The sequence below is a fragment of the Sorex fumeus genome, unplaced genomic scaffold (genome assembly GCF_029834395.1).
Source record: "Sorex fumeus unplaced genomic scaffold, SorFum_2.1 ptg000063l, whole genome shotgun sequence".
In the NCBI taxonomy this organism is placed as follows: domain Eukaryota; kingdom Metazoa; phylum Chordata; class Mammalia; order Eulipotyphla; family Soricidae; genus Sorex; species Sorex fumeus.
This window is the reverse complement of record NW_026606120.1, coordinates 53,355,711-53,382,133: the sequence shown is the minus strand read 5'-3', so window position 1 is coordinate 53,382,133 and position 26,423 is coordinate 53,355,711. Positions and strand designations below refer to the sequence as shown.

The 26,423-nt window shown below is 46.6% G+C and overlaps 1 protein-coding gene and 1 pseudogene across 1 annotated transcript; both read right to left on the bottom strand.

Annotated features, from left to right (window-relative positions):
- Positions 1 to 3,207: 3,207 nt before the first annotated feature.
- LOC130035416 (C-C motif chemokine 2-like) lies at positions 3,208 to 5,133 on the bottom strand. Its single transcript, XM_056127120.1, has 3 exons — positions 5,021 to 5,133; positions 4,150 to 4,264; positions 3,208 to 3,768 (listed from the first exon to the last, which is right to left on the bottom strand). The coding sequence occupies exons 1-3, from the start codon at positions 5,094 to 5,096 to the stop codon at positions 3,525 to 3,527; spliced, it is 435 nt and encodes a 144-aa protein (XP_055983095.1). The 5' UTR covers positions 5,097 to 5,133; the 3' UTR covers positions 3,208 to 3,524.
- A 20,835-nt stretch (positions 5,134 to 25,968) lies between these two features.
- On the bottom strand, positions 25,969 to 26,120 carry LOC130036390 (uncharacterized; annotated as a pseudogene).
- Between the last annotated feature and the right edge of the window lie 303 nt (positions 26,121 to 26,423).

Below are 26,423 nucleotides of genomic sequence, written 5' to 3'. Positions count from 1 at the left end.
TACCATTAGCTTCAATGTCATGGAGGGTTTTGCCAACTTTATCTTCAATGTACCTTATGGTTTCTGGTCTGATGTTGAGGTCTTTAATCCATTTTGATCTTACTTTTGTACATGGTGTTAGGCAGAGTTCTGAGCCTATTTTTTTGCATGTAGCCGTCCAGTGATGCCAACACAATTTATTAAAGAGGCTTTCCTTACTCCACTTCACATTACTTGCACCTTTATCAAAGATTAGATGAGCATATGATTGAGGAGAGATGTCAGTGTATTCAACCCTGTTCCATTGGTCTGCAGTTCTGCCTTTGTTCCAGTACCATGCTGTTTTAATTATTACTGCTTTGTAGTACAGTTTGAAGTTCGGGAGGTTGATTCCTCCCATTTTCTTTTTCCCAAGAATTGCTTTAGCTATTCGTGGGGGCTTATTGTTCCATATAAATTTCAAGAGTGTTTGCTCCATTTCTTTGAAGAATGTCATGGGTATCCTTATAGGGATTGCATTGAATTTATACAATGCTTTCGGTAGTATTGCCATTTTGACAATGTTAAGTCTCCCGACCCATGAGCAGGGGATATCTTTCCATTTCCTCATGTCCTCTTTTATTTCCTGAAGTAGCGTTTTGTAGTTTTCTTTGTACAGGTCCTTTACTTCCTTAGTTAAGCTGATTCCTAGGTACTTGATTTTCTGGGGCACAATTGTGAATGGGATTGTTTTTTTCATGTTGCTTTCTTCTCTCTCACTGTTTGCGTATAGGAAAGCCATGGACTTTTGGGTATTGATTTTATAACCTGCAACTTTACTATACGAGTCTATTGTTTCTAGGAGTTTTTTGGTGGAAGTTATTGGGTTCTCTAAGTAGAGTATCATATCATCTGCGAATAGTGAGAGCTTGATTTCTTCCTTTCCTACCTGAATGCCCTTAATATCTTTTTCCTGCCTAATCGCTATTGCAAGTACTTCCAGTACTATATTGAACAGCAGTGGAGAGAGTGGGCATCCCTGTCTCGTCCCTGATCTTAGAGGGAAGGCTCTCAGTTTTTCCCCATTGAGGATAGAACTCAGCAGGTTTTGGCAAGAAATCCCTTCAGGTTTAATTGTTAAAATTTCAGAATTTCAAAATCGCACAGCCACTACTGCAGCCGTGCAACATTATATGTTATTCATAACCAGCAATAGAAAACAAATTGTCTACTGTTGCCTTTTCGGAGATCTGAGTGTTGGGGTAAAATCCCAAATAAAATAATGGTGGGTCTCGTGTCAAAATATTGAATGTAATCAAAATAGAGAGAGAGTAATTTAGAAATCATCTGCCCCACAGGTAGGGGGAGGTTGTGGGATGGGGGTATACTGGGGTTTTGGGTGGTGGAGAATAGGCACTGGTGAAGGTACGGGTGTTTCATTGTATGACCAAGACTTAAAACTGAAAGCTTGATAACTGCTCTCACGGTGATTCAATAAATAAGATTATAAAAAATGGGGGGGGGGGAAGTAAGGTGGAGTTCATGCACAATTCAATCAGCCTAATTTGTGGCTGAATAAAAAGCAGTACTCCTAAATTAAAAAAAAAGAATTACAGTTAACAATAATATTATGCCAGAAGCAAATTTGGGGGTCTGTTTATAAATTATGGATGATCCTTTTTAGAAAGGTTTAGAGCTTTAGAGCAAACCTTATACCTCTCCTGGCCCCCATGTGCAATGGGATAGAATTCGGGGAGCCCACAGGACTGGGAGTGGCAGTCCTGAAGCTGTACCTGCCTGGCCACTGAGAAGGCCCATCTGTGAGGGGAGCTCTGGCCCTCCACTCAGCAGGACTTTCTTCCGGTGTCTCTACCTTGGCCTTTCGTGGGGTTCTTTCATGTTTGTTCTTGGGAAAATTGTTTTACAGCTAGAATGGTATGGGCCTCCTTCATTGGTGGCATCTGATTTTCTTCTCTCTTAGAGGAGAACCCAGAGTTTTCTGACCTACCAGGAGCAACATGCCAAGTCCCTTCCCATGTGGTGCATCCTTCCTGGCAGTGCTGCACCATTGAGTACTAACTCTCCATCAAGACATTCAATGTGTTTCCGTATGTCTCCTCTCCCCTTTCATCCCCTCCCGCCCTCTCTTCCCCTTTCTCTCCCTTTCCCACATCCCTCCTCTTATCTCCTCTTCTCTCCTCTCCCCCTTTCCCTTCTCCTCCCCTCCCCTCCTTTCTTATGGGCTACACCAGTGATGCTCAGAGCCAATTCCTGGTTCTGTGCTCAGGAACCACTCCTGGCAGGCCTTAAAGACTGTAAATGGTGCCAGGGATAGGACCTAGGTTTACCGCATGTGAGACCCCAACTCCACATTCTTTTCCAATGTCCTCTTTAAGTGACACAAGAGACCCCAACTTCTATCAGAGTGTTTTTCTGTTCCAATGATGACTATGGGATCATCATTTATACCTCTAGGTATTTATTCCCAGATTTCTGGGGGTTTTTGTTTTTTTTTAATTTATTCTTTTTTGGGGGGGGGGAGTTACAGTAGTTTAAGCCAAACCTGGCAGTGCTCAGGGTTTCCTCTCCTCTGTGCTCAGGGGTTACTCCTGGCAGTGCTTAGACCCTCTGTGGTGTCTGGAATCACACCTTGTCAGCTGAGAAAGGCTCTTGCCCTGTTTACTTACGTCTCTTGTTCCCTCTCACTCTTTTCTGGAAAAAATCTTATCCACTCATCAAGTATAAATTTAAGTCTTAGCCCCTTGGTGAACTCTTTAACCATCTTATTAATGGTCATGACATTGCTACCTGGTTTTCCAGTATTTGTAGTATCCATGAGTTCCAAGTTGAAGAGTTAAGGAGAGGAAAAGAGACAGAGGGCACAGGAGCTCAGGGAGACGAAAGCTGAACTGTGTAAGAGAGGGGTCTGGGACCATTAAAAAAGAAGGCAGGGGACTGATGGACTTTTACTAGACAAGTGGCAAAGGTCATTGGGATCTGAACATATTGTGTGTTATAGTGTCAGTATGTCTGATCAGTTTCTCCCAGAAAAATTTGTGCACAGACACTCAGATTAACCCACCTATTGTAGAGCCCAGGACCAATCAACATTCTCCTTCCTCCAAAACTTGAGCCCTGTCCTCCTTGGTACCCTCCATCATCATCCCTAGTCTTATACCCAGTTTTTAAATTTCCTTCAAGAAAACGCACAAAGTCAGGTTTTGTACAAAAATATATATTAATGCTTACTTGTTACATAATAATACATATTTTTATGATCGCATTTTAAATAATGCCTTTAAATTCAAAATGTATTAATGCCTGTCACAAGGTCTCATACAACCACAGGATAGAATTGGGATCCATGCTGGAAAGTAAAGTCTCTATACAAAAAACATCAAACAAAACACGAGTAGTCATGGAAACTATACATTCAAAGTGTCAATAACTTAAATGCTATTAACATTTTTCAAGGTATTGTGTTTCAAAAAATACACAAAGTTTATACTCTTTGAGGTTGTATATAACAATACTATCAAAGGGCAATAAGAGAAACTAGAAGAAAATTAGCTTTTGATGATTGCATTGGGAGTGAGTATGTGAGGTGTTGGAACGGGTGTTCCAGGTGTTGTAGAGAGAGTTCCAGGCTTTTGAGTAAGTCCTTTAGGCTCTGCAGAGAGTAATTCTGGCTTTGGAGTAAGTGCTCCAAGTTTTGGAGCTTTGTTTATTTTGTCCAGATCCTTCATGGCATTCTGAACCCATTTGACCTTGGGATCAGCACAAATTTCCTTGGTTCCTTTGGTTTTGAAGCTGAGGGAGAGAGAGAGAGAGCATGGTTAGATAGGGTTACATTGAGAGTTTAGCCTAGGTATGTACCCCATTTTATACCCCTGCCCTAAAGTTGCTATGAGAACTTGGGGAGGAAGACAGGAGGAAGGAGAGACTCCAGGCAGGGTGCTCCTGTGGAGAAAGCCATCCTCACTCAGGCTGAAGAATTTTTTGTCACTCAGGAAGAGGGGGGTGGGGACCATTGTTCCCCTCGAGGCCCCTGACATCCCATTGACACTTTTAGATTCTGAGTCCGATGGTATGTGATCCAGTTCTCTGATCTGGTGTATGAGCATTTGGGTAATTTGCCCCTTGCTCCTTGGGGAGGAAAGGGACCAGAGAGGGGTGGTGTGCTCGACTCACATCACAGCTTCTTTGAAGCACCTGCTGCTGGTGGTTTTATAGTTCACCAGCCTCTGCAGCGGGATCTTTCTACCAGTGAAGGAGTAGCAGCAGGCGCCCGTGGAAGGAATTCCATCTGGAAACGAAAATTTCAAAAGTCATTTTATAATGGACAAGATTCTTTTCTGGTTTTTATCAAAGCAGAAAAGAGAAATAAGAAGAAGGCAAGGCAAGGGGAAGATGCAGTGTAGGTGAGACCCATTAATCCTGATACTTCCATCTAGAAGGGAGAGCCTCACAACTAGAAATGTTGTGCTGACTCAGTTTCCCATTTCATGGAAAGGGGTAGTTCTACTAGATAATTTCCGGAAGTGTGGTTAGGAGGAGCTAATCATCCAATCCATCACTGTTAAGGGAGATCCACACAGGAATCCCAGATGTGGACCCTCTTGAGGCTCTAAGCCATCGAGTCTGTCATAAGCTCCCCCAACACCCACTGCCTCTGCCGTGCTATGTCCCTTATGTTAGATCAGATGAGGATACCCCAGTCCAGATTCTGAGTCTCCTCCTCTGGAGATGTCCTCACCTCCTCCACTGGAAATTTCCCTCTCTAATCACCTCCTCCCTCTACTTCCCAAACACTGCTGACAGGAGTCAGTGCAGAAACTGCAACTAACCCAGCTATATTTGCAGAGCAAGGGGCCGGGTTAGAGGTCACTGTTGGAATTCTTGTCCAGTCTGCCTGAGAGCAGCTGTGCGGCCAGACTCACTCCTGATCATTCTCTGAGGCCCCATGTTGGGAAGCAGTCCGAGCTGAGAATGTGGGTGCCCCTTCTGCTGAGATATATCGCACTAGCCCAGAGATGAGGTGGTGTGCCTCCCAGGAGCTTACCTGGCCCAGCGAGGAGCTGGGTGATGAGGGTGGAAGCTGTGACCAGCAGGCACAGGAGGGCAAGTGAGACCTTCATGACAGTTGAGAGGACACGAGCTTCAGCCTGAGTCACTTCTGAACTGACTCAGCCTGTCTGCTCCTCAATTCTGCCTCTTTTTATGAAAAACCGAGAGGGTGGAGCACTGGCCAAAAGCCCCATCGTCCTGTTATGACGAAATGGAATTGTAAAAGTGCTGAGCCAGTGCAGTGGCCTGGAAGCTTCACAGGAAATAGGAGAGTGTTCCACTTTCCCTGAAAAAAGGAAAGGAAAGGAAACCAAAACAGGGAGCTCACAGGGCAGATGCATGTTCTGCCCTGTTATGCATGTTATGCCCTGCAGAACGGAAAGGAAACCAAAACAGGGAGCTCACAGGGCAGATGCATGTTCCTGGGCCTGGCCAGTGGGCCACCTCAAGCTACAGTTTCAGGAGCCTCCAAGGCGGGCTTCCCAACAGCATATTAAAGTCCACTGGCTGCCGGGGGAAATGCAGGATGGTGGCCCTGGGAAACTTTGCTGAACCTGAGGTCTAGGTAATTGCAGACTGAACCCTAAGAATTACTGGATTCAGGAAGCCGTCTGGATCATGCGTTGCTGCCAAGGAGAGTCAAAAGTCCTTTTACAAAAGCTCAGTCTTTCCAATCTCCAACCTGGTTCATTCCTATGAGCTAAAAATGTGGGTGTGCAATGCGTGCAGTCACAGTGTCCCCAGCAGAGAAACAAAGAGATGGAGAACACGGACTAATGGTCAAAATGGCCCATTTAATGCAGAGGTATTAGCAAACTTACAGAACACCTGAGGGGGTGTGAGGTATAGCACTGCATGTAGGTGTGATTGATCCTTTATAGAGATAAATCATTTCCATGGAGGCAATTCTCTTGGGGGAATTAACTCAAGGAGATGTTCTGTCTCCCAGGGATATCTATATTGCTTTTCTTTTCCCCTTCAGTTGTAATACTATACAATTAAGTTTACTTCCTATTAACACTTGCAGTTATTTGGATAAACACTGTAAGAGATATAGATTACAAAACTTGGTTCTCTGGACTCAGAGAGCAAGCAAGGTTTTTACTGTAAATCCCAGACTAAATCCTCAGGAAAGTTCAGCTTGTCCTTCCCTATGGAGGTCCTGTCTCTTAAAGCAAAATGGCTTATATCAAGACTGTTTTTATGCTTTCTAGACTGTCCTATTTCAATGCCTGGTAGCTTTGCCATTCACCCTAAGTCTATCCAGGTCCTGCAGTGGGACCTCCCTTTTGGGAACTATGGCAACTGAATCCTGAGTCAAGTAATTATGATGGTTGCCCAGGAGTAGATTTATTTCAGTTAGTAAACTCCCATACATTAGGAGCATAGTACTAAAGGTCTTTCTGTGTTTAAGCAAAGAACATTGCTCTATAGAAAGATATGAAAAGGCTATAGGGGAAATAGAAAAGCAAGTAATTCACTACAAATACAAAGTTCAGATTCACCAGAAAGTTTGACTTATAGGTAACAAACCCTGAGAATTGTGACAATGAGAGGTAAATGCAGAGGTATTAAGGAAAGGTTAAAGTTAAACTCGAGGGGATTAGGGGTCCTTGCCAGAGCACTATAAGTTTCTCTGGGGGAGGGAAAGGGACAATTCACTGATGAAGTCTAAGCATTTAGGGTTAATATCCAACAATTCCCACTTTATAGATAAATAAGCCCCATGGAGGTCAGACACCCCAAAGAGTTAAGCAGAGCCCAGGGTCTGTGCTGTCACCATGATGACCTATTTCTGGAAGGAATAATCTTATGTCTCTCAGCTGGCACTGGGTCGTGGAACTGAGTTTCCTCTGCCCCAGAGAAGCTAGCAGGCACCTCATGAGAATCCAAGAGGCACGCTTGGGATGGGGGTAGGGAGGTTCTGTGGGGTTGGAGCCTGAAGCAGGCAGCAGTGGACAGGACAAGTGCCCCTGACCAGGATGTCCTGGGAGGCAGAAGACGAGGCTCAGGGGTGAAGAAGGGTAGATGCCTGCCCTCAAACTGCAGTTCTGCCTTCTCTGGCATCGGACACCATGGATTCTCACTAAAACCTGCAAGCCCCGAGATTCATGTCAGGGAACTATCTTTTACAGCTCTGAGGGGATTCCATGCAGCAGCTGAGCTGCTGAGCTGGCCTGGGAAGCCCATTTCCATTTAACACCTTAAACTTCTGATCCCACTCTACTCCACTCAGTGCTCATGAAGGATCCCAGTGGCTTTTCTCTCTTAATGGGTCCTGGAGACACCAGCTATGAAATGCACCAAGTTTAGGGAGGAAGTGCTTTGCCCATCACCACCTCTGGGGTGAGAACTGAGTGGCTCTGGCACACACACCAAGTCTGGTTCACAGAGTCTTGGCAGAGGGAAGGAAGAGCAGAGTTCCCAGGGGCTCGCCTGGAGCGAGCACCGCCTTCCTCTCGTCCCGACACCCCAGTGCTTTTCAATGGGAGTCTACGTTTTTGTCTAGAATCTCACAGGGAGTAATAGTTGTGGGCTGAGATCCCAGGACATGCATCCCAAATTACCCATACCCGGGCTTTCTGAAGCACCTCTGGGAGGTGTTTGCTGGAGACGCAGCAGCAGGGACTCTGGAGTCCAGCCCAGAAACCCAGGTATAATCCCACAAAGTCTGCAAAGGCTGAAGACCGCATATGCAGTGCCTCCCAGAACCCTGTTTCCATTCTTCTAAACCCTGACCCTCTTCTCCCAAACATTTGATTCCATTGTTTCAGGGTTCCACTGTTTCACTGCAATGGCTTCAGCATACACCCAATCACAATCCTTGTGTGCCTTTGGGCATTTCTGCTCATACCCACTCCTGGGTTTATTTTTAAAGCCTCCATCCTGCTGCCCTTCACTAATTGCAGTTACCATAACTGAAGGATGATGCATGGCTGTGCCATTACCCAGGGGTTGCACACTTTGGGGTTTGGAACTCATACTCACCCATGAAGGCAATGCCCTGGAGATCTCTCACATCAGAGAAGCACAAGTCACACTCGGCATGTTGGGGTGAGCCAGGTGTCTAACTCATGGCCTCACACTTTTTCAGGCAGGTGCTCTACCCACTGAATCACATTCTCTAAACCCCCAGACCATCTTATATGGACTTGCAGGCCAATTCATAAGTTTTCCCCTCATGAATGAGAACCCCCCCAGCTAACTCATTTAAAGGTCCTTTTCCATGGACGTGGGGAATGGCAGCTCATTTCCCCCTGGGATCTTGTACTCCCTCAGGTTTTATCCACATTCCAACATTTAAAGATTGCTCGTAGCCTCTGAGAACCAAAGTTGCTACGTGAGGACCAAACTCCTCTCTTGGGGGGCCCTGGAGCATTGTATCATATCCAGAAGCAGTGAGATGCTATTTGGGGCTCTGTGCTCAAGCTTGACCCCTCATAGTGCTGAGGGGACTATATGGTGCCAGGGATTGAATAAGGGTCAGCTGCATGCAACACCTCTTGTACTATCTCTCTGGCCCCTTCAACTTCCTCTTTTTTTTTTTAAGCAGAGCCCAGAGAGGAAGACAGTTGGTCCCCAAGCACACAGGAAAGCTCCAGGCATATGTGCAACTTTGGACTCACTGGTGGGTGAGTGAGGTGCTGACCTGCTTCAGGGTCTGTTCTTGCTTTGGGAACCTGAACTGGTAAGGACCAAGGGAACCCAAGATGGACGGGTGTGTGCCAGAAGAGAAAGTTCTGGAAGAGGCAAAATCCCTTTCACTTCAATTCTCCAGGGAAGGTGATCTCTGGAAGATTCGCTGCAGAGGAGGTCGGAGCGGAAATTCCCATTCTGAGGCAGTTTGGGAAGTTCCCGGATCATAGCCAGGGAGAGGAGGCTGTGTTCACTCAGTGGCTGGGCTGGCAGCCAGAGGGCTCACATGGGGAGGGGCTGGCAGTGTCTCTGGCCAGACCTTGGGGGAGTGGGGGCAGGGGTGGTGGGAGTGCTCAGGTAGGTAGGAGCTGGCAGTGTATCCCGCCAAACCTTGGGAGGGTGGGGAAGAGAGGTGAGGGGGGGAGCAGCGGTGGTGGGTGGTGGGAGGGGCTCACTGCAGATGTTCAAGGGAAGGCCCAGGGAAGGGGGAGACAGACTCAAGTGAGTTATGCCCTTGGGACCCTTTTCTCTACCGCTCTAAATGGAATAATGGAAAGTTTTCCTGGGTGAATAAGTCTTTCTTCCTTCCTCCCCATGGGCTGACCTTCCCACCAGATTTTCCTCTGCATGGACCTTTGTCATGGTCCTAGACACCCACTCAGGGTCAGAGGCAAAGTAAAGAGGAACGAAGAATGAGCTCTCTAGAAACATCCAATGCCAGTGCTAAGCATACTGGCCCCACCCTTTGCAGTTCCCTAAGTTCGCCCTCTCAACAAGTCACTACCCCACATACATGGTGATTATTGCACCCCCAGCTCAGCCCAGAGGGAGCCCACTGGGGCTTTGCTCCCCTTAGATTATTTCCAGAACACCCTTACTAGCCCTTGTCCTGCCCCCCACTCTCACTTGACTCTAGGTTAGGTCTTAGCCTTGCCTAGACCAGAACCCATTTTCCTCGAGTTCACTCCATGAACTCGAGACCCACTCACTGTTCTTGCATGGAATGTAAGGTCGTGGGGCCAGAGTGATAGGACAGCATGCAAGGCACTTATCTTGCCTGCAGTTGACCTAAGTTTGACCCCCAGCACCCATATGGTCCTCAAGCCCCACCAGGAGTAATCCCTGAGTGCAGTCAGGAGTAGGTCTGAGCAATGCCAGTTGTGGCCCCCAAAGCAACTACAACAACAAAATAGGATGTCAGATCTGACGGAGACTCCATCCTGCTTCACTGAGGGGGAAACTGAGAAAATAAGGAGGTGACAAACTGGATGCCACCTGGGAGATAGAGTCAAGTGTGGGGCATTTGTCTGTGCCCTGTTGCCCATAGCCACTATCTGCCTGGAACAGTGTTCATGCCTTCAGCAATGTTCTATTTTGGGGACCGAGGGGCCAGAATGGGAGGGAAATGACCCAGATGGAGAATGAGAATTCCAGAAGAGATGGTAAAGTCAGGCACCATGGCCAGTGGGGCTGAGTTTAGAAATGAGCCTGAGCCCTGCTCACCCCACGTTGCCAGCATCTGGGCATGTCCTCGCTCTGGGCTGGGCCTGTGTGGGTCTGTGTGAAGGAAGAAGGAGGGAGATGCCCGGTGAAGGGCAGGCAGGGGCAGGGCCGAGTGGGAGTGGAAGGCAGGCAGGGTTCACCAGCAATGATGCAGAATGCCTGGGGGAGGGGAGGTGTCACTGCCAGGTGGGGACATTTGGGGGTCAGTCCCCGAGGGGTCAGCCCCAGAGCCCAGTAGTAAGGAAGCTGCAGTGGGGCCGGGGGTGGGGTTGGGTTGGTCGAATCTAAGTTTTAGCGGATGGCAGGGGAGACACGCTGCAGCCCTCCATGGAGCACCAGCTAGGGGCAATCCTGTCCTCCCCAAGGGATCAACCTGACCAGGTGTCTTAGCAGGGGGGCACAGGTTTGCTGGGCATAGGTGTCTCTGTGAAGGTGAGACTCTGTGAAGGTGAGAAGGTCAAGGAGGATTTAGGGATTGGGAAGTGTGAGGCTGGTGGAGTGGACACAGATCAACCTTATTCTCATGACCTTTCATTGAGTTCTTTTTGTCACACTTGGGCTGGGTCCAGAGGAAACTCCAGTGACTTGCAAAGCCACAGTGGACCTGGAGAGATGCCGTGAGACCCCCAACTCTGGGGGTCCTGAAGGCCCCTGGCCATGCATTTAGAAGGGCTTGACATTGACAGATTTTGAACTTGGGGCAATTCATGAAAGAGGGGTACATTCTGGAGCCAACTTACAGTGATTACAAAGTTAAAGTACCAACACAGGACTGGGGAGGTGGCATAGGACTTGCATGCTGGAGCTCTGGGTTAGAGTCCCAGCACTGCATGGTCCATGAAGCACTGAGTCTGAAGGAGTCCCTGAACATCACTGAGTATGTCCATACCCTAAAAATAAGTTTTGGCATAGCCCCCAGGAACCTTGGGGGCCTTATAAGTATTGGGGGCCTGCAATTCCATTTTTCTAATCAACTCCGGATGAGGCTGGTGATGACATTGGGGCCCCATCAGAACTGCCTTATATGGGCCTTCTGGACAGGGACTAGGAATAGTAGAAACCGTTTATTTTCTCTAGAACAGCATTCCTATCTGTGACCCTTGGCAAGGCTTCAGTACCCTTTTGGAAGGACTGACTTCCACTTTTATGCAATAGTGTATTTTTCCAGAGAGTTTTTTTTTTTGCTTTACAGTGGATTGGTGAAGGTGCCCATGACCTCCACAATCATTTACCTAACACCCTAGACCCACTCAGTCACAATCTTCTGGTTTTCTGAAGTAGATTTGTAGTTTTCTAAATTTGTTCCACCATCAGGTGATCTGCCAGCCTATATCTGGGCATGCCTGGGGTGTCTGGCACATGGTGGCACCAAGAGGAATGACAGACAGAGAGAAAAGGGAGAGAGAGGAGGAAGAGAAGAGGTGGGCTTGGATCACTTAAAGAGCCCCAGATAGTGGCAGGACACCAGGCAAAGACCTGGCTCTGCTTCTCTCTGGCTGTGTGTCCTTCCATGAGTCACACCAAACTTCCCCGAACCTCTTCTATAAAGTGTAATTAGTAAGACAGCTGGTTCAAATCTTGTCACGAGAGTTGTAGTAGGAAATAAGAATTCAGGAGTGCTTTGTAAGCCATGTGCAGGGCTGTGCCACATTAAGCACCAGTAAGCAAGTCTGCCGTGCGGGCGAGATACTCTCGGTAGCTTGCCGGGCTCTCTGAGAGGGGCGGAGGAATCGAACTCGGGTCAGCCATGTTGGCTGCGTGCAGGGCAAACGCCCTACCGCTGTGCTATCTCGCCCAGACGGCAGAGCCTGGCAAGCTCCCCGTGACGTATTCGATATGCCAGACACAGTAACAACAAAGTCTCCAATGGAGACATTACTGGGCCCGCTCGAGCAAATCGATGATCAACGGGAGGGCCTTTACTTTACTTTTTAAGCAAGTTTGAAAGCAGCTTCAGGGCATGGGCACCTGTGCGGGAGCAGGTTGGTGCACCCATGAGGCACAGCCCACTTGCTCCTCACTACACACATGCGCTGAGCTTCTGGACAGTAAATGTGCACTGCAATGAGCTGTGTGCTGAGTGAGATGTATGCTGCAGTGAGGTGTATGCTGCAGTGAGGTGTATGCTGCAGTGAGGTGGTGCTGAGAGAGTTGTGTGCTGAGTGAAGTGTGTTGCAGTGTGGTGTGTACTGCAATGAGGCGTATTTCTCTCAAGCTCTTTTCATCGCTCTCTTTTACCCGCGAACAGAAAGAGCTCTCATGCACTGATGAAAAACTTAGGGTCAGAAAAAGCAGCCCCGGATTCCAGCTAAAGGCTGGAGAGATGGCCCAAAGAGCTGGAGTACATTGTTTGCATGCAGGTATTCTGGGTTTAAGCCTCAGTACTACATGGTTACCCAAGTACACATTGGGCATAACCTCTGAGCACTACTGGGTGTGTTCAAACAGAACAAAATCCATTCAGAATCCAGTTAACCCCTCAGCTGTTCTCACCTCAGCCACTCACAGTGGAAGTCCACAGTCTGGCAAACTCTTATCGGCCTTTAACCTGATGACACTCTCAACCTTACCCTCTGCTTCTAGAACTCTCTGCTCTGTCCCACTCCAAGTGCTTGACCATGGACCCCAGATCTTATTAAAGCACATTTCCTATAAATAAATAATCTCTATAAATAGCATTTGAACCTATAAACAGTCTAAGATACTCAAATTAAATCATGGTGGCTAAATTAAAAAATAATAATAAAACTTAGAACAAAAAAATCTCAAATTATTTCCCCCAGATATGAGGATTATAGGATGATTTAACATTAGGTATGGAAATAAGTAGAGAAGCAAGAGTTTTGGTTTCCTGCATTCCCCACTTCTTCTATTTGGGGAGGAAATGGTGGTCGGGTCATGCCGGAAGGAACAAAGCTCAAGGCACTACACTCAAGGCACTAGCAAAGTGATTTTTTAAAGACCACATGGATCCTTTTGTGGGGGGTTGATCTCTTTCTCACTCCAGGTTGCAAAATGTTGCATGCTAAAAAGGGGAATCTTCAGCCCTCTCCAAATAGCTCCTCCCTTAATAGCTTCCGCTGGGCTGGTTGTTGAAACCCCTGGTTGCAAAGCTGTCTTCACTCCAGGCTCCTACATTTATTGGAAATCAGAGTCTGGTAGTCTGAATGAGAATGCAGATGGCTTGAATCTAGACACTAAGGAAATGTTAAGGGGGGAAGTGGTTTTGCTAAGCACATGCACTTCTTCTTGCTTGGATGTAAGGGTTTAAAAACAAAGGTTAATCAAAGAATTCTACTCCATAACTTATCATTGAGCACTCAAGACGATAGTCTGAACAAGTGGAGCAATGAGGAAAACTTGACCTGTTTATACAGGCGTGGGAATGTCAGGCAGCTAGACAGTTCAAGGACAGTACTCCTGCATCCCCAGCAGCACTGGCACCTGTGTGAGGCTCTACACACACACACACACACACACACACACACACACACACACACACACAAATTAGAGAGAGGAAGTCAGATCCCATAGAAATCCCAGCATTGAAAATCTTGTCTTGGGGCTGGAGAGATAGCACAGTAGGTAGGGCGTTTGCCTTGCATGCAGCCGACCCGGGTTTGATTCCCAGCATCCCATATGGTCCCCTGAGCACTGCCAGGAGTGACTTCTGAGTGCAGAGCCAGTTGTAACCCCTGTGCATCGCCGGGTATGACCCAAAAAGCAAAAAAAAAGAAAAAGAAAATCTTGTCTTGCTTCACTTTCAGTGGGAAAACAACTATCCAGATCTTAGTGATTTCCTAAATGAGAGCAGATGACGTGTGCTTGCACACTTTTGTGTCTTGTGGAAAACCTCTAGCAATATATTCTCTCTCTCTTTTATTCTCTCTGTCTCTGTCTCTCTGTCTCTCTCTGTCTCTCTGTCTCTCTCTCTCTCTCTCTCTCTCTCTCTCTCTCTCTCTCTCGCTCTCGCTCTGTGTGTGTGTGTGTGTGTGTGTTTGGACCACACCCAGTGGTGCTCAGGAATTACTTCTAGCTCTGGCTCTGCCCTCAGGGATAACTCCTGGCTGGCATATGAGATGATAGGGATCGAATCCTGGTTGACTATGCATAAAGGCAAGATCCCTACCTTTTGTTCTCTTGAGGGATTACTCTTTATTAAGAGAAGCCATAGTCAGCCATTGGCAAGACCCTCCAGCTCCCAGAGGAGGGGAGGCAATGAGAAAGGGAGAGAGGTCTTGCTGGACTGAGCTGGACAGTGGGTCACAATAGGACACAGTTGTTTCAGGACTAAGAGGTCTTGCAAGAGGAGAGGAGTTGAGGCCCCTTCTTTGGAGTGCCAACGCTTTAGCATGAGTTTAAGGGGATTCTGACTGCACCAGCACTGACTACCTTGGGGGCCTGAGAGGCCAGGGGTGAAAGCTGAGGGTGCTACTGTCTGGACTCTCCAACTGGATGCATTTACGTGGCCTTGAGGACAATACCCAGTGTGCAGAAGGAAGTCACAGCAATCTTGGGAGCCCAAAAGTGGCGCCCTGGCTAAGACTGGATGTGAGCCCTTTCGGGCAAGGAACAGAGGGAGGGGGTGGGTGCTGCGGGGTGATCACAGCTACTTGGAGGGAAAACACCAGCAGCAATGTCCTTCCCCCTCCCCCCAACCCATGTCCTGGCCTCTGGGTCAGCTCATCCAGCTAATTTTGCTTCCTATGGAGCAGTTGGACAGAGTTGGTCCCAAATTTCCTGCGAAGAAGATAGGAGGAAGGGGTGAAGCACAAGATTCTTAATTTCTTCCTAATAGGGCAATTTAGGTTCTAGTTACTCACTGAACATTAGAAAAGAGCCTCTCGGGCCTTGAGGTGATGAAAACTGTCTCAGTCTCTGGTTTTCCTTGCTGGGGGTAGAGACTCTGTGGGGAGCTACTATGCCCCCAAACCGCTCTTAAGCCCTACGGAGGTGCCTCTGTGCTTCTGTGCTCAAACAGCAGCAAGCTTTGCCACTCAGCCCTCTGACTTTTATGACAAGGAGAAATACTCATTTAAAGCCTTCACAGAGGCCTTCCAGGACTCCCGTGAGTGCAGCAGAGTCCAAAACTGTGGGCCAAGAGGCGCTGCCACTATGATTGCTTATTCTGCACTATGACTCACATAGGCACATGCATTGGGATAAGGGCCTGGTCAGCTCTGGCCAGACTGTCTCCTCAGGCCAACTTTGCCGATGGGGAGCAAAGGTTTGGAGTTTGACTCCCTCGTGGGAGGTAGAAGTGCCAGGGAAGTCATCCAGAGTCTCTGTCTGAAACTAATTTTCCTCTTTTTGGAGGGGAATTCCTAAGCAGTGCTGGGGGGATGGGGTGGCTAGGAATCACTCCGAGCAATACCTGGCCAACGGGTTACAATGTGAGCGCCTGGCCAAGTGGTGCTGTTTGGAGCAGCGGCTCTTGTATTTGCTTTGGTGCTTGTGGAGACAGCCTTACTGTGCCAGGGATGGACCTCAGGGTCCCACAGCTATAAGGCCCAAATTCCAGCCCTTCCAGCCATCTGTCAACCCCAACGTTGTTTCCTCTGTGCTCGAGACCCAGCTTTCCTTCTCCTGGTAATTTGCCTTTCCCTTCATTCTAAAGCCTTCCTACCTCACATCTATGCATGGTGCCAGCAGGAAGGCTCAGGAAGGAGTTGGAATTTCAGGAAGAAACAGATCCAGGGATACAATGATCTAAAAGGGCAGTTCTCTAGCATCTCCTGGATTCCCTTTCAGATGGATTTGTCACCCGGTGAGGGTCACATTCTGGACTTTGTCATCTTTGTGAACTTCGTTGTGTCCTTGCAGTGAAGTTAGTAATCTTTTCTTTGACTGCAGTCTTCTGCTTCCTTTCTCTTCAGCAGTTCTCTCTTCCTGCATCAGTTCCCTCAGGCCCTACAGTTCCTCCCTGGCTGCCTTTCCTTTCCAGCCCAATCCTGGGTCATTCACAGCCTCCCCATCTGACTAATTCTATGATTGTGTCTCTATGTCTTCATTCAGTTGTGCCTCAATACAGATCATCTAAGTCAGTGCATCCCCATCCCCACCCCTCTTCCCTGACCACTCCCAGGCTATCAGACTTGCTGGAACTTTCACTCTCCTCCATGACCATGCCAATAATCACTCCTCGTAGTTCCTAGTTAGTTCTTTCTTTCAGACTCCAGAGAAGTACTCAGAAGCTTCATCCTCTCTCACACTCACTCCAGGTTCAGGCTTTGGGTCTTTCAGGAGGCAACATTTTCCCCAGGGAAAGCAGAAACCCAGGAGCTCCCAAACAACCCCAAAGCTTGTACCTGAACTGATTGCCACCCTCACATTGCACATTTTCTCCTTTGCCTCGCAAGAGATTATTCTGATAGGGACAAAAGAGGAACAGTCAGAGCGAGAATAGGGATATGGCCCTAAAGAGAGAATTATTTTGGTTCCAGAGCAAGAGTACAGCAGATACAAAGTTGCCTTACATACAGTTGGCTCTGGTTTGATTCCCAGCATCCCTTATGGTCCCCCAAACCCAGGAGTAATCTCACATGTGACCCCAGAAAGAAAGAAAGAAAGAAAGAAAGAAAGAAAGAAAGAAAGAGAAGGAAAGAAAAAAGGAAGAAAGGAACAATGAGACAAAGAGAAAGAAAGAGAAAAAGAAAGGGAAAGAGAAGAAAATAAAAAGAAGGAAAGAAAGGAAGAAAGAAACAAAGAAGGAAAGAAAGAAAGAGAGAGAGAAAGAAAGAAAGGAGAAAGAGAGAGAAAGAAAGAAAAAGAGAAAGAGAAAAAGAGAGAAAAGAAATGGAATTATCTTGTATGGAATGTCAGGAGGGCAGCCGAGGTGGTGCCTGATAACCTGGATAACCCAGGCCCTAAATGATCTGGACACCAGAAGAGAATCATCTCAAAGAAAGGAGAAAGAGAAAGAGAAAGAAAAAAAGAGAAGGAGAAAGAAAGAAAGACAGAAAGAAAGACAGACAGAAAGAAAGACAGAAAGAAAGAAAGAAAGAAAGAAAGAAAGAAAGAAAGAAAGAAAGAAAGAAAGAAAGGGAATCATTTTGTATGGAATGTCAGGAGGGCAGCGTAGGTGGTGCCTGATAACCTGGATAACCCAGGCCCTGCAGGATCTGGACACCGGAAGAGACACCTCTCCCCTGTTTTAACTGTCCACATTCTTGGAGTATAATAAAGAAATGCTCACTCACCCACCTGTGTTAATAAGGTATATAAGGGGAAAGGCTTCTGCCTTTATCTGGGACCCTTTCATAGGGGACGCCTCCCATAATCTGGGGGCTTCCCTGTCTTCCTTTACCTTTCCTTAAATAAAGTCTTTTCTGAATGCAGTCACTAGAACTTCAGTAGCTTGCTTTCCATCTTGACTGCTTGGGCCAAGTACTGAGTATGTGTGCCCTCTTCTTAACAGTCTGTGCCCACCATTCTGGTCTTTGGTATCCTGCAGCTTTTTCTAGAATCTGTTATTCTCCATTTGTTCTCTGCTTGTGTCTTCTCTCTCTTTCTACTCCTTTTCATCTTTGAATCCACATGCTCAAGTCTTTTTCATTGCCAAAATAAAGGGCATTCTCCTTAACCCTCTCTTCCCTCAAACTGTCCTTTTTCTTTCCCTGAGAAAGACTCCTGAGAATGACTGATCTCTGTTTGTGTTCTCCACGTTTTTACCCCAATTCTTTCCTTAACCGATGACCATTTACTTTCTGTGTCCTGAAATTTCCGTTGTCTCAACAGGGACTTCTCACAACTTAATATAAAGATTATTCATAACTCTGACCCAGTGGGTAATTACTGCTGAGCTAATATTGTCTACCTTTTTTCAGAAATGATGCCTTCCTTTGGGGTCTGCTCTCTCTTCTATTCTTAAATTATTCTCTGCTTGTTCACTTCTTTTTATGCTTTGGGTCCACATGTAGTGGTGCTGGGATGTACTGGCAGCTTGGTGTTCAGTGGTTCAACAATCCTGATGGTGATTGGCTGACAACAGGTGCTGGAATCAAGCACCAGACCTCCTGCATGCAGAGCCAGTGCTTCTCTGCTTTGTAGCTTTACAGGCACTGTTTTTGCATTTTGTCTATCTCCAAGGAATTCTAATTAATTTAATTTAATTTATTTATGTTGGTTTGGGGAGCCACACCTTGTGATGCTCAGAAATTACTCTTGGCTCTGCACTCAGGAATCATTCCTGGTGAACTCTGGAGACCATTTGGGATACTGGAAATTGAACCCGGGGCTGGCCACATGCAGTGCAAGTATCCTATCTGCCTTAGTATCTCTCTAGCTTCAGAGTCCTATATTTAACCACATTCTTCAGAAACTTGCAGACCTGGTGGCCCATGACCTGACTTTGTCAGCAGAATTGGTCTGTTTGTCTTATATAATGATTAAAAATCCAAATTAATTGCTAGCCCTTTGAATGGGGGTTAGTTCCCATTTCAAACTCTGCATCTCTGATTTGACTAGGCAGAAGGCTGGGCAACACTGAGCTCACAAGCCAGCTGTACCTTTGGGAAAGTTCCTTTCCCTCCCTCTTGCATAGCTTCTCTATTATTTGGCTCACTTCCACTTACCTACTCTCTGCTTGACCATGAGAGGGTTACATTTTCTGTGCAGAGGTCTAGATTATTTCCCATGTCTTCCCATGTGTAAAGACTCATACTTCAATAAATACCTCTTTAGATGGATCTGGCTAATGTTTCTAGCTGCCCACTTGCCATGTATATCTGGATACCATTCAACTTCAATAAGGTCAACTTCTTGTACCATTTCTGGACCTCTCTTCCTTGTTTTTTCTCTCTTTCAGTCATGGTGTAATAAGTTCCTGTGGTAGGTATAAGATTTCTGCTTATGAGGGCATCAGGGCACAAGTGGGGTTGGAGAAATCAGATAGGAATGATTTGTATAGGAGGTGCACTATCTTCCCTTAGTTTATTCACATATGGTGGCTTTAAGCAGAAACCTATGGAACCATTTTGACGTAAAGTAAAGTAAAGTAAAGTAAAGTAAAGTAAAGTAAAGTAAAGTAAAGTAAAGTAAAGGCCCTCCCGTTGATCATCGATTTGCTTGAGCGGGCCCAGTAACGTCTCCATTGGAGACTTTGTTGTTACTGTGTTTGGCATATCGAATACGTCACGAGGAGCTTGCCAGGCCCTGCCGTGCGGATGAGATACTCTCGGTAGCTTGCCGGGCTCTCCGAGAGGGGCAGAGGAATCGAACTCAGGTCGGCCATGTTGGCTGCGTGCAAGGCAAACGCCCTACCGCTGTGCTATCGCTCCAGCCCCTATTTTGACGTATGGTTCTTAAGTTTCCAAACCAGTCCTGGATGTCATCACTGGGTGTGAATTTGTTACTACTGTGCCAGGCACTTGTTCTGAGTAAGGAAATCAGGTTGATTTTTTTTTTTAGTTTTTTTTTGCCACACCCAGCAGTATTCAGGGCTTACTCCTAGCTCTGTGCTCAGGGATCACTCTTGGAGGACTCAGGGATATTAGGTGCTGGAGATCAAACCTGGGTTGACCTTATACAAGACAAGTTTCCTACCCATTCTACTATTACTCCATAGTCTCTGGTCCCACCATGATCTCCCTAAGTCTGATTCCCTAGCTAAGGATTGCCTGCCTCCTCACTTAAAGGGGAAAGCTGGAGAGCAGAGCTCCACCCTTCCATTTTTCTTCTCACCTCCTTTTCCATTCAACCAGCCTGTCCATTACTCTTCAGAATTATCTCTTGCATTGACTTCCTCTTCTTTGTTCCAAATAATGTACTTTGGTTTGTGTTGTAGGAAAACCTTTCAATTTTTTTTCTTTTCTCAGGCATCACTCTTGGTGGGGCTCAGGGGACCATAGGAGGTACCAGAAATGGGACTTGGGTCTAACATGTGCAAGGTAAGCACTTTACCCACTTCTCTATCTTTCCAACTCAAAGGAATGCATTTTATGGCATTTCCATCCAAGAAATGGCCTACCTCCATTCTATCCTATAGTCTGATGGCAAGTCTTTCTACAAACTTTCCATCCTCCTCTGCCTAAAATGTTTCACCATCTCTTCACACCTCCTTGAAAAAAGTCTGACCCATTATTAGATCCTTCCATAGCCCCCCCCACACACACACACACTGACCCCAGCACACATTTCAGGGCACGCGACCAGAATCACTGTGTTCAAATACCATGGCTGCAACGACACCAACTCCTCTCTACCTGACAAGCTTCCCTGCATTTGCTTGGAAAGGTAGCTGATTGGGCCTTCTCCAAGAAGTCTTTCCAGAGTCTTTTCGAATGCAATCTTTTGTTTCCTTATGGAAACACAGTATGTTTTTCTTTACAACACTTGATCATTGTATTTGATTTTAAAGGATATTTTTCTGTCTGTCTTGTGTATCATACTACAAGCAAAACTTGGCAGGAGGAACCTGTTTTCTTTCACTCTGTTCCATGACAGGTTCTGGCATTCATTTATTCATTCAGCAAGTGTTTCTCCATTCACCCAACAAGTAGTGATTAAATGTCTAATCTTGGCTAAATGTGATCTCTACTCTAGTCACATTTTTGTAGGTTGAATAATGGAGACCCTGGGGATGGTTGACTCCCAGCTACATAAGAGGGGCGTAATTACCACCCCCTCAAAAAATTCCCCAAAAAACCAATCTGAGCTTCTGGGTTTGGGTTGTATTTGGACTGAGTCTGAACTCTATCAGGGTCCACCCAGAAGACTCATTGCCACATGCAATGCTTGGCTGAGTGATTGGCTATCTCTTCTGCAGAAGAGAAATATCAATTTCTCCCTTTTATCCCATTTGGACATTTATTTGCTCCATCACTTTTTCATTTCCAAGGAAGGGAAGGAAATATGTCACTTCTGGAAATCCCCTCAGAGATGGGACATAGAGCTTCCTGCCCACAGGGTCAGCACTGGCTCCATGCCATTTAGCAGCTAAATCAACCCCACAGCATGAACAGGTCATAGACCTGCTCACAAAATCACACAGGGCAAATCAGCTGGAAAGTCAGGGGTAAGAAGGTAGTGCAACAGGTTGGAAAGCAGACCTTTTGAAGCCGTCAGCAGTCCAGACCGGACTCCCCATACTGCTTTATTTGCCCTCTAAGTGAGAAAGTGGGCCTGTGCCTCCAGGTCTAATAGGATCAGTCCTAGCATCGTGGTCAAAACCACATCCTTCTCCTTCTTGGTTTTCGCTGCATTTTGCAATGAAATCCTTCTCATCACCCCTTTTGGTCATCAGCTTCTGCTGTTCCTGCTTGTTTTGTGCAAGATATATTTTTTCCTAGTTCCTCAATTTTTCTTTCTTTCTTTGTATTTCCATCTCAGAACTCGTCACCATCCATTCTTGGTAGTTTCAGTTACAATAGATATATTGAAGACTGGCACCACTTTTTCCAGGAGAAATATGAGTGCCTAGTTCTTCGAAGCAAAAAGAAAGTCAGAAAAATACTTTTCCGCCTAAAGTTTGTAGCTAACCATGCAAACAGGCCTCCTACCTTGCTGCGGGCTGCTGACTAGGTACCTAGGTAGGCCTGGGGGAAGTCAAAAGGCTGGTTGGACTCTAGAGTCTCACCCTTTGCTGTGATCTTTCCCCCAGGCTGAGTCCAGAGTTAACTCCCTTATGAGGAGTTATAAGGACACTCTGCTGCTGGTGCATATTGCAGAGTCAGTTGGTTGACCTCACTGCTTCTCTAGAATGAGCAGGGAAAGATACCAGGAGATCACGGTATTCAAACCAAATTTTGCAGATTGAGGGTCCTCAGCACAAGAAAGTAGTGACTTGCTTAAGCTCATATACCAAAAAATTAGTGAGCAGGTCTTGGGTGGGAATGTAGATCTTTGATTCCATTTCTAGGGAGGAGCGTTTCCTCTATGCAAGGGTCTTAGAGCATTAGAAGCCTTTGGTAAGTAATTTGCAGAACATGGAATCTTCATAAATCTTTCGCTTGTCCCTCTTCTGCTCTTTTCTTTTTATTATTATTATTTGATTGGAAGCCACACTTGGCAGTGCTGAGTGCTAGCTCCTTGTTCTGTGCTCAAGGATCACCCCTGCTGGTGCTTTAGGGGAACTCTGGTGCTGGAACTCAAAGCAGAGTCATCCATGTGCCCTATCCATTAGCTCTTACCTCTGATCTTTAAACTGAAAGTTGGAACTTGCTCTTCAAGCCCGTGTTCAAGGGAGATGTCTTGCTTGCTTGTCTCTATGTCTATTTGCTTGTTCTTCGAGCCCATCTTCTCCCTTGAACACTATGTTGCTTGTCTATCTCTGTGTTTCTTTGCCAAATATTTCCACTCTGGAGAAGTCTGTGTGCAGTTTTGAACACATTTTTCCTCTTTCTCTCCTCCCACATCTTTCAAAGCAAGTTTTATTCAGTAAAATGTATCTTTGCTCACTAAAAATATTAATATACTGGAAGGGAGGAACTCCTATCTCTGGGTCATACTCTGACCTTTCTTCACAGGCATAAATCCAACCACCTGAAACACTGTGGAGGGAAACTAAGGTGTGAACATATTACCATTGGTCATCCCCTGTCCCATTGCTGTGGGAATATGGGCCCATGCTCATTCCATGGCAAACTTTCTGTAGCACAGTGGCACTGTCCTCCCATTGTTCATTAATTTTACTCGAGTGGGCACCAGTAACATCTCCATTGTGAGACTTGTTGTTACTGTTTTTGGCATATCGAATACACCACAGGGAGCTTGCCAGGCTCTGTCATGTGGGTGGGATACTCTCGGTAGCTTGCCGGGCTCTCTGAGAGGGGTGGAGGAATGGAACCCAGGTCTGCCACGTGCAAGGCAAACGCCCTACCTGCTGTGCTATCGTTTCAACCTGGCAAACTTTCTAAGGTTGCCAAATGATCTGTTCCTGAAGAAGAGACCTCAAGTTCCCTTGCCTGTTCTGATCATTGTAATGATGTTTATGATACTTAGAGTCAGGCTGCAGTTCACAAGTGACCAGACTTATTTGTCCATCAGCCCTCATTTCTCCACTCTACTCCAACCTGCTCTCAGAGCCATTCTATTGTCCTAGTTTTACAAGTGAGAACCTAAGTCTCTGAGATGTAAAGAGCCTTGGCCTGGGCCATTTAGATAGCCAAGTAGAGAACAGAGCTCTGATTTTCCTCTGTGGTTCTTACACATACTCATAACACTTCCTTTTTCTGTGCCTAGCCCCTCTAGTCAAGTTCTGGCACTCTTTTGCAGATACTCTCACAGAGACCCATTGATGAAGGGGCTGAACTAATCCACAAATTCTCGTGCTTTTACTGGCTGGTCTTCCTCCAAGCCACAGGCCAATGAAGAAATTACCAGTTATGTCTCCAGGGAGTCCCACAGCCAAATGGCCAGAGCTCAACAGAGGCCAGGACCCTGCTTCCTGCCCAGAATAATTTCTACCGATTGAGACAGGGCTGCTGGAGAGGAGGAGGTGCCTTCTCATCATGCTCCATTTCCGAGCATCCCCATCCCCATGGGATTCTTTTCCCCAACAGAGACAAGCTAAGCCAGGAAGTGAGACTGGGAGAGGTCCAGAGAAGGGTTTCTATCTTCTACTCCTCTATTCACTCCTCCACCAGCCTCCATCCCTTTGTGGAAACCACCCCCGTCTGCTTCCGGTGCTGCTGGGCTTACGGGATGGATATGACAGGGTCTGTGACTTCAAGGAGCTGAAATTTGGCTCAGCAAGAAGTCATCCTGTGTTCTTCCAGCAACCCGCATCTGAATTCCCTCCTCCTAATCCTCACTGGCATTCACTTTTTTTTGGGGGGGGGGCGCTCTTCAAATGCTTCTCTTGGGTCTCTGAAAATTGCCAGCTGGGCCTTCACCCACCACCTCACACCCTCAACCCCATCAAAATACAATATTCTCTATCCTGAGTCCCAAAGCATGAGTCCATCCAATTATGTCTCTTAACCCAGAAATCATCATGGTGCTTCTGATCCCAGATAAAGTCCAAACCCCTCCAAAGACCGCCAGGAACTTGTTTATGCTTGGCTCCTTTCCTGCCTCAACTCTCCTCTCTGTCCCAGGCACACTGATTCCAGAAAGGCCAAACCAGATTTAAAGACCACCCTTCTCTTCTCTTACCTAGTACACACTTTGGGTTCTTTGCACGAGCTGCATCCTTCCCGTGGTGTGTCTTAAACCCTCTCTATGAGACTGACTTGTACTCATCCTGCAAAACCCATCCTCAGGGGCCCCTTTTCCTCTTGAAATAAAATACTGAAAAAGATCCCCTTCATACACATTAATTCATCCCAAATGAGTATATATCTGTTCAATTTCAGTTATTCACCTTACTTGCCTCCCCAATTTATCTGTTAGCTCCAGGATCCTTAGTATGTATAAAATGCATGGGCCAACCCAAGAAGTGCTGACTAATTTTCAATCGAAAATTCCAAAGACAGAAATTATTGTTTCTTTACTCCTAAGCAGTTTTCAAAATGCAGCCAACTTGGCTCACCCTCGTAGGTGGCTGGAGCTTAGAAGGAAGGAATGTCTCTGGGTCTAGTTTTCGGGTGAACAAAGGGGTTCCTTTGAAACCCACAGAAATCAAGAACAGATGTCAGTTGTGGTCATTGGGAAAGTCCTAAACAGTGACTTGCACTCATAATAGGTCTTTGGACAAATCGCGGGAGGGAAATAATAAGCTGTGTGACTTTTCTCTCTTGTGTGCCAGCTCGTTGTCTCTGCTTCATGCTCAGGTTTCAGCCCTGAGTCTTGCTACTCTCTTTCTCTCTACACGCAGGTGCAAAGTGATACAGCTGGAGTTTAGAGATCAGGCCTTGCACACAGTGGGAGACCACTTTCAAGTTCTCCGAACTGGATTCCCCAACTTTTAAGACTCTTGGAATCCTCAGAAAAGCATGAGCTCCTCAAACAGCTTCTGTCTCTCCTTATCACTGTCCATCACACACTCATCCTCAGTGCAGAAACGTTGGGCCAAGCACAGGAACTGACAGTTACCAGGCCCAACCTTGTAGTTATTAACCTATTTGGTGGGGTGTGTGTGTGACAGGAATCAGTCCTCATACTCAGACAACCAGACCAAGTGGTCCAGTGCCCGACTAGGTGTCTGAGGACCATGCAGTGCTAGGGATAAAAAATTAGGGTCTAGAGGTGACGAGAGAGGTGCTCCAGACCCCTGAGCTATCTCCTGGCCCTAACTTGCCCTTTTCAAAACCTTACAACATGAAAGGAATATCTGCTGGGTGCTTTACGTATTTACTCAGGATAGTAACTTCAATCTCTCCTGAGGCAGATACAGGATGAGCAGTAAGTCATTACATAAGCATAGGTGCTGCCTCTAGTTAGCTAACTTTAAATTCTCCCAATAGCCCTAAGAACTCAAGACTATTGCTCGCTCATGCTTTGGGGTAGTGGGAGATTGTGTTTGTGCTCTCCCTTAAAGAAAAAAAATAAAACAACTTCAATCACAGGCCCCAGAGTACAGCCTTGGTGCTGATGTGACTTCCTGCTTAGCTGGCTTTGGGTCTCTGATGTTGAGTTGCTAAATTAATGAGGGGCCAAAAGGAGAAATCAAGGTCTGGGTAGGTAAAGCGACAATGTTCAGGGCCTCACACTCAGCTGGAATCAGAACTAGTTAGGTCTGCGGGATGCTCTGTGTCTATATGTGGTTTTTGTAACACCCGATGACCTTGCTTCTGTCTCTGTCACCATCTGGGTGCATCATCCTGACCCAGACAAATCCTGGGCTGTGGAAGCATCTGGCTGCCATGGTCCCAAGTCTGGCCCACACATGCTTGTAATGCTGGCAGGTTGTTTTATTTTTTTCTTTAGTGGAGAGCATGAACGCAATCTTCCACTACCACAAACTATGCAGTAAGTCTCCTACATTTGGGAGAGTCACAGGGGTCAGCACATTGGATAAGCCTCGGCCCTGGAAAACCACCTTTGTGATCATGGTATCTCCCCTGCCAGATAAGTATAATACTGGCAGTTTTGTTGGCCAGTCCCTTCTCCAATCGCAGAGTCCAGCCTTGGTGCTGATGTGACTTCCTGCTTAGCTGGCTTTGCGTCTCTGTGTTGAATTGCTAAATTAATGAGGGGACATAAGGGGAAAGGTAGAGTTTATCCACAGACTGTATCACACCCTCATAGCTGAGATTCTAGGTTTGTGGGGGTTAAGGAACTCTGGAATCCAAACTCCTCACCCACCAGCTCCTCCACCTGGTCCAGAATGTTCGAAGCTGCTCATGTCTCAGCCTGAGCTCCCCACCAGGTTTCACAAC

Coding starts and splice junctions, on each gene's coding strand:
- LOC130035416 (XM_056127120.1), bottom strand. CDS start 5,096: ATGAAGGTCTCACTTGCCCTCCTGTGCCTGCTGGTCACAGCTTCCACC. Junction 4,265..5,020: donor CCAGCTCCTCGCTGGGCCAG/GTAAGCTCCTGG, acceptor TTTCGTTTCCAG/ATGGAATTCCTTCCACGGGC. Junction 3,769..4,149: donor TGCTTCAAAGAAGCTGTGAT/GTGAGTCGAGCA, acceptor TCTCTCCCTCAG/CTTCAAAACCAAAGGAACCA.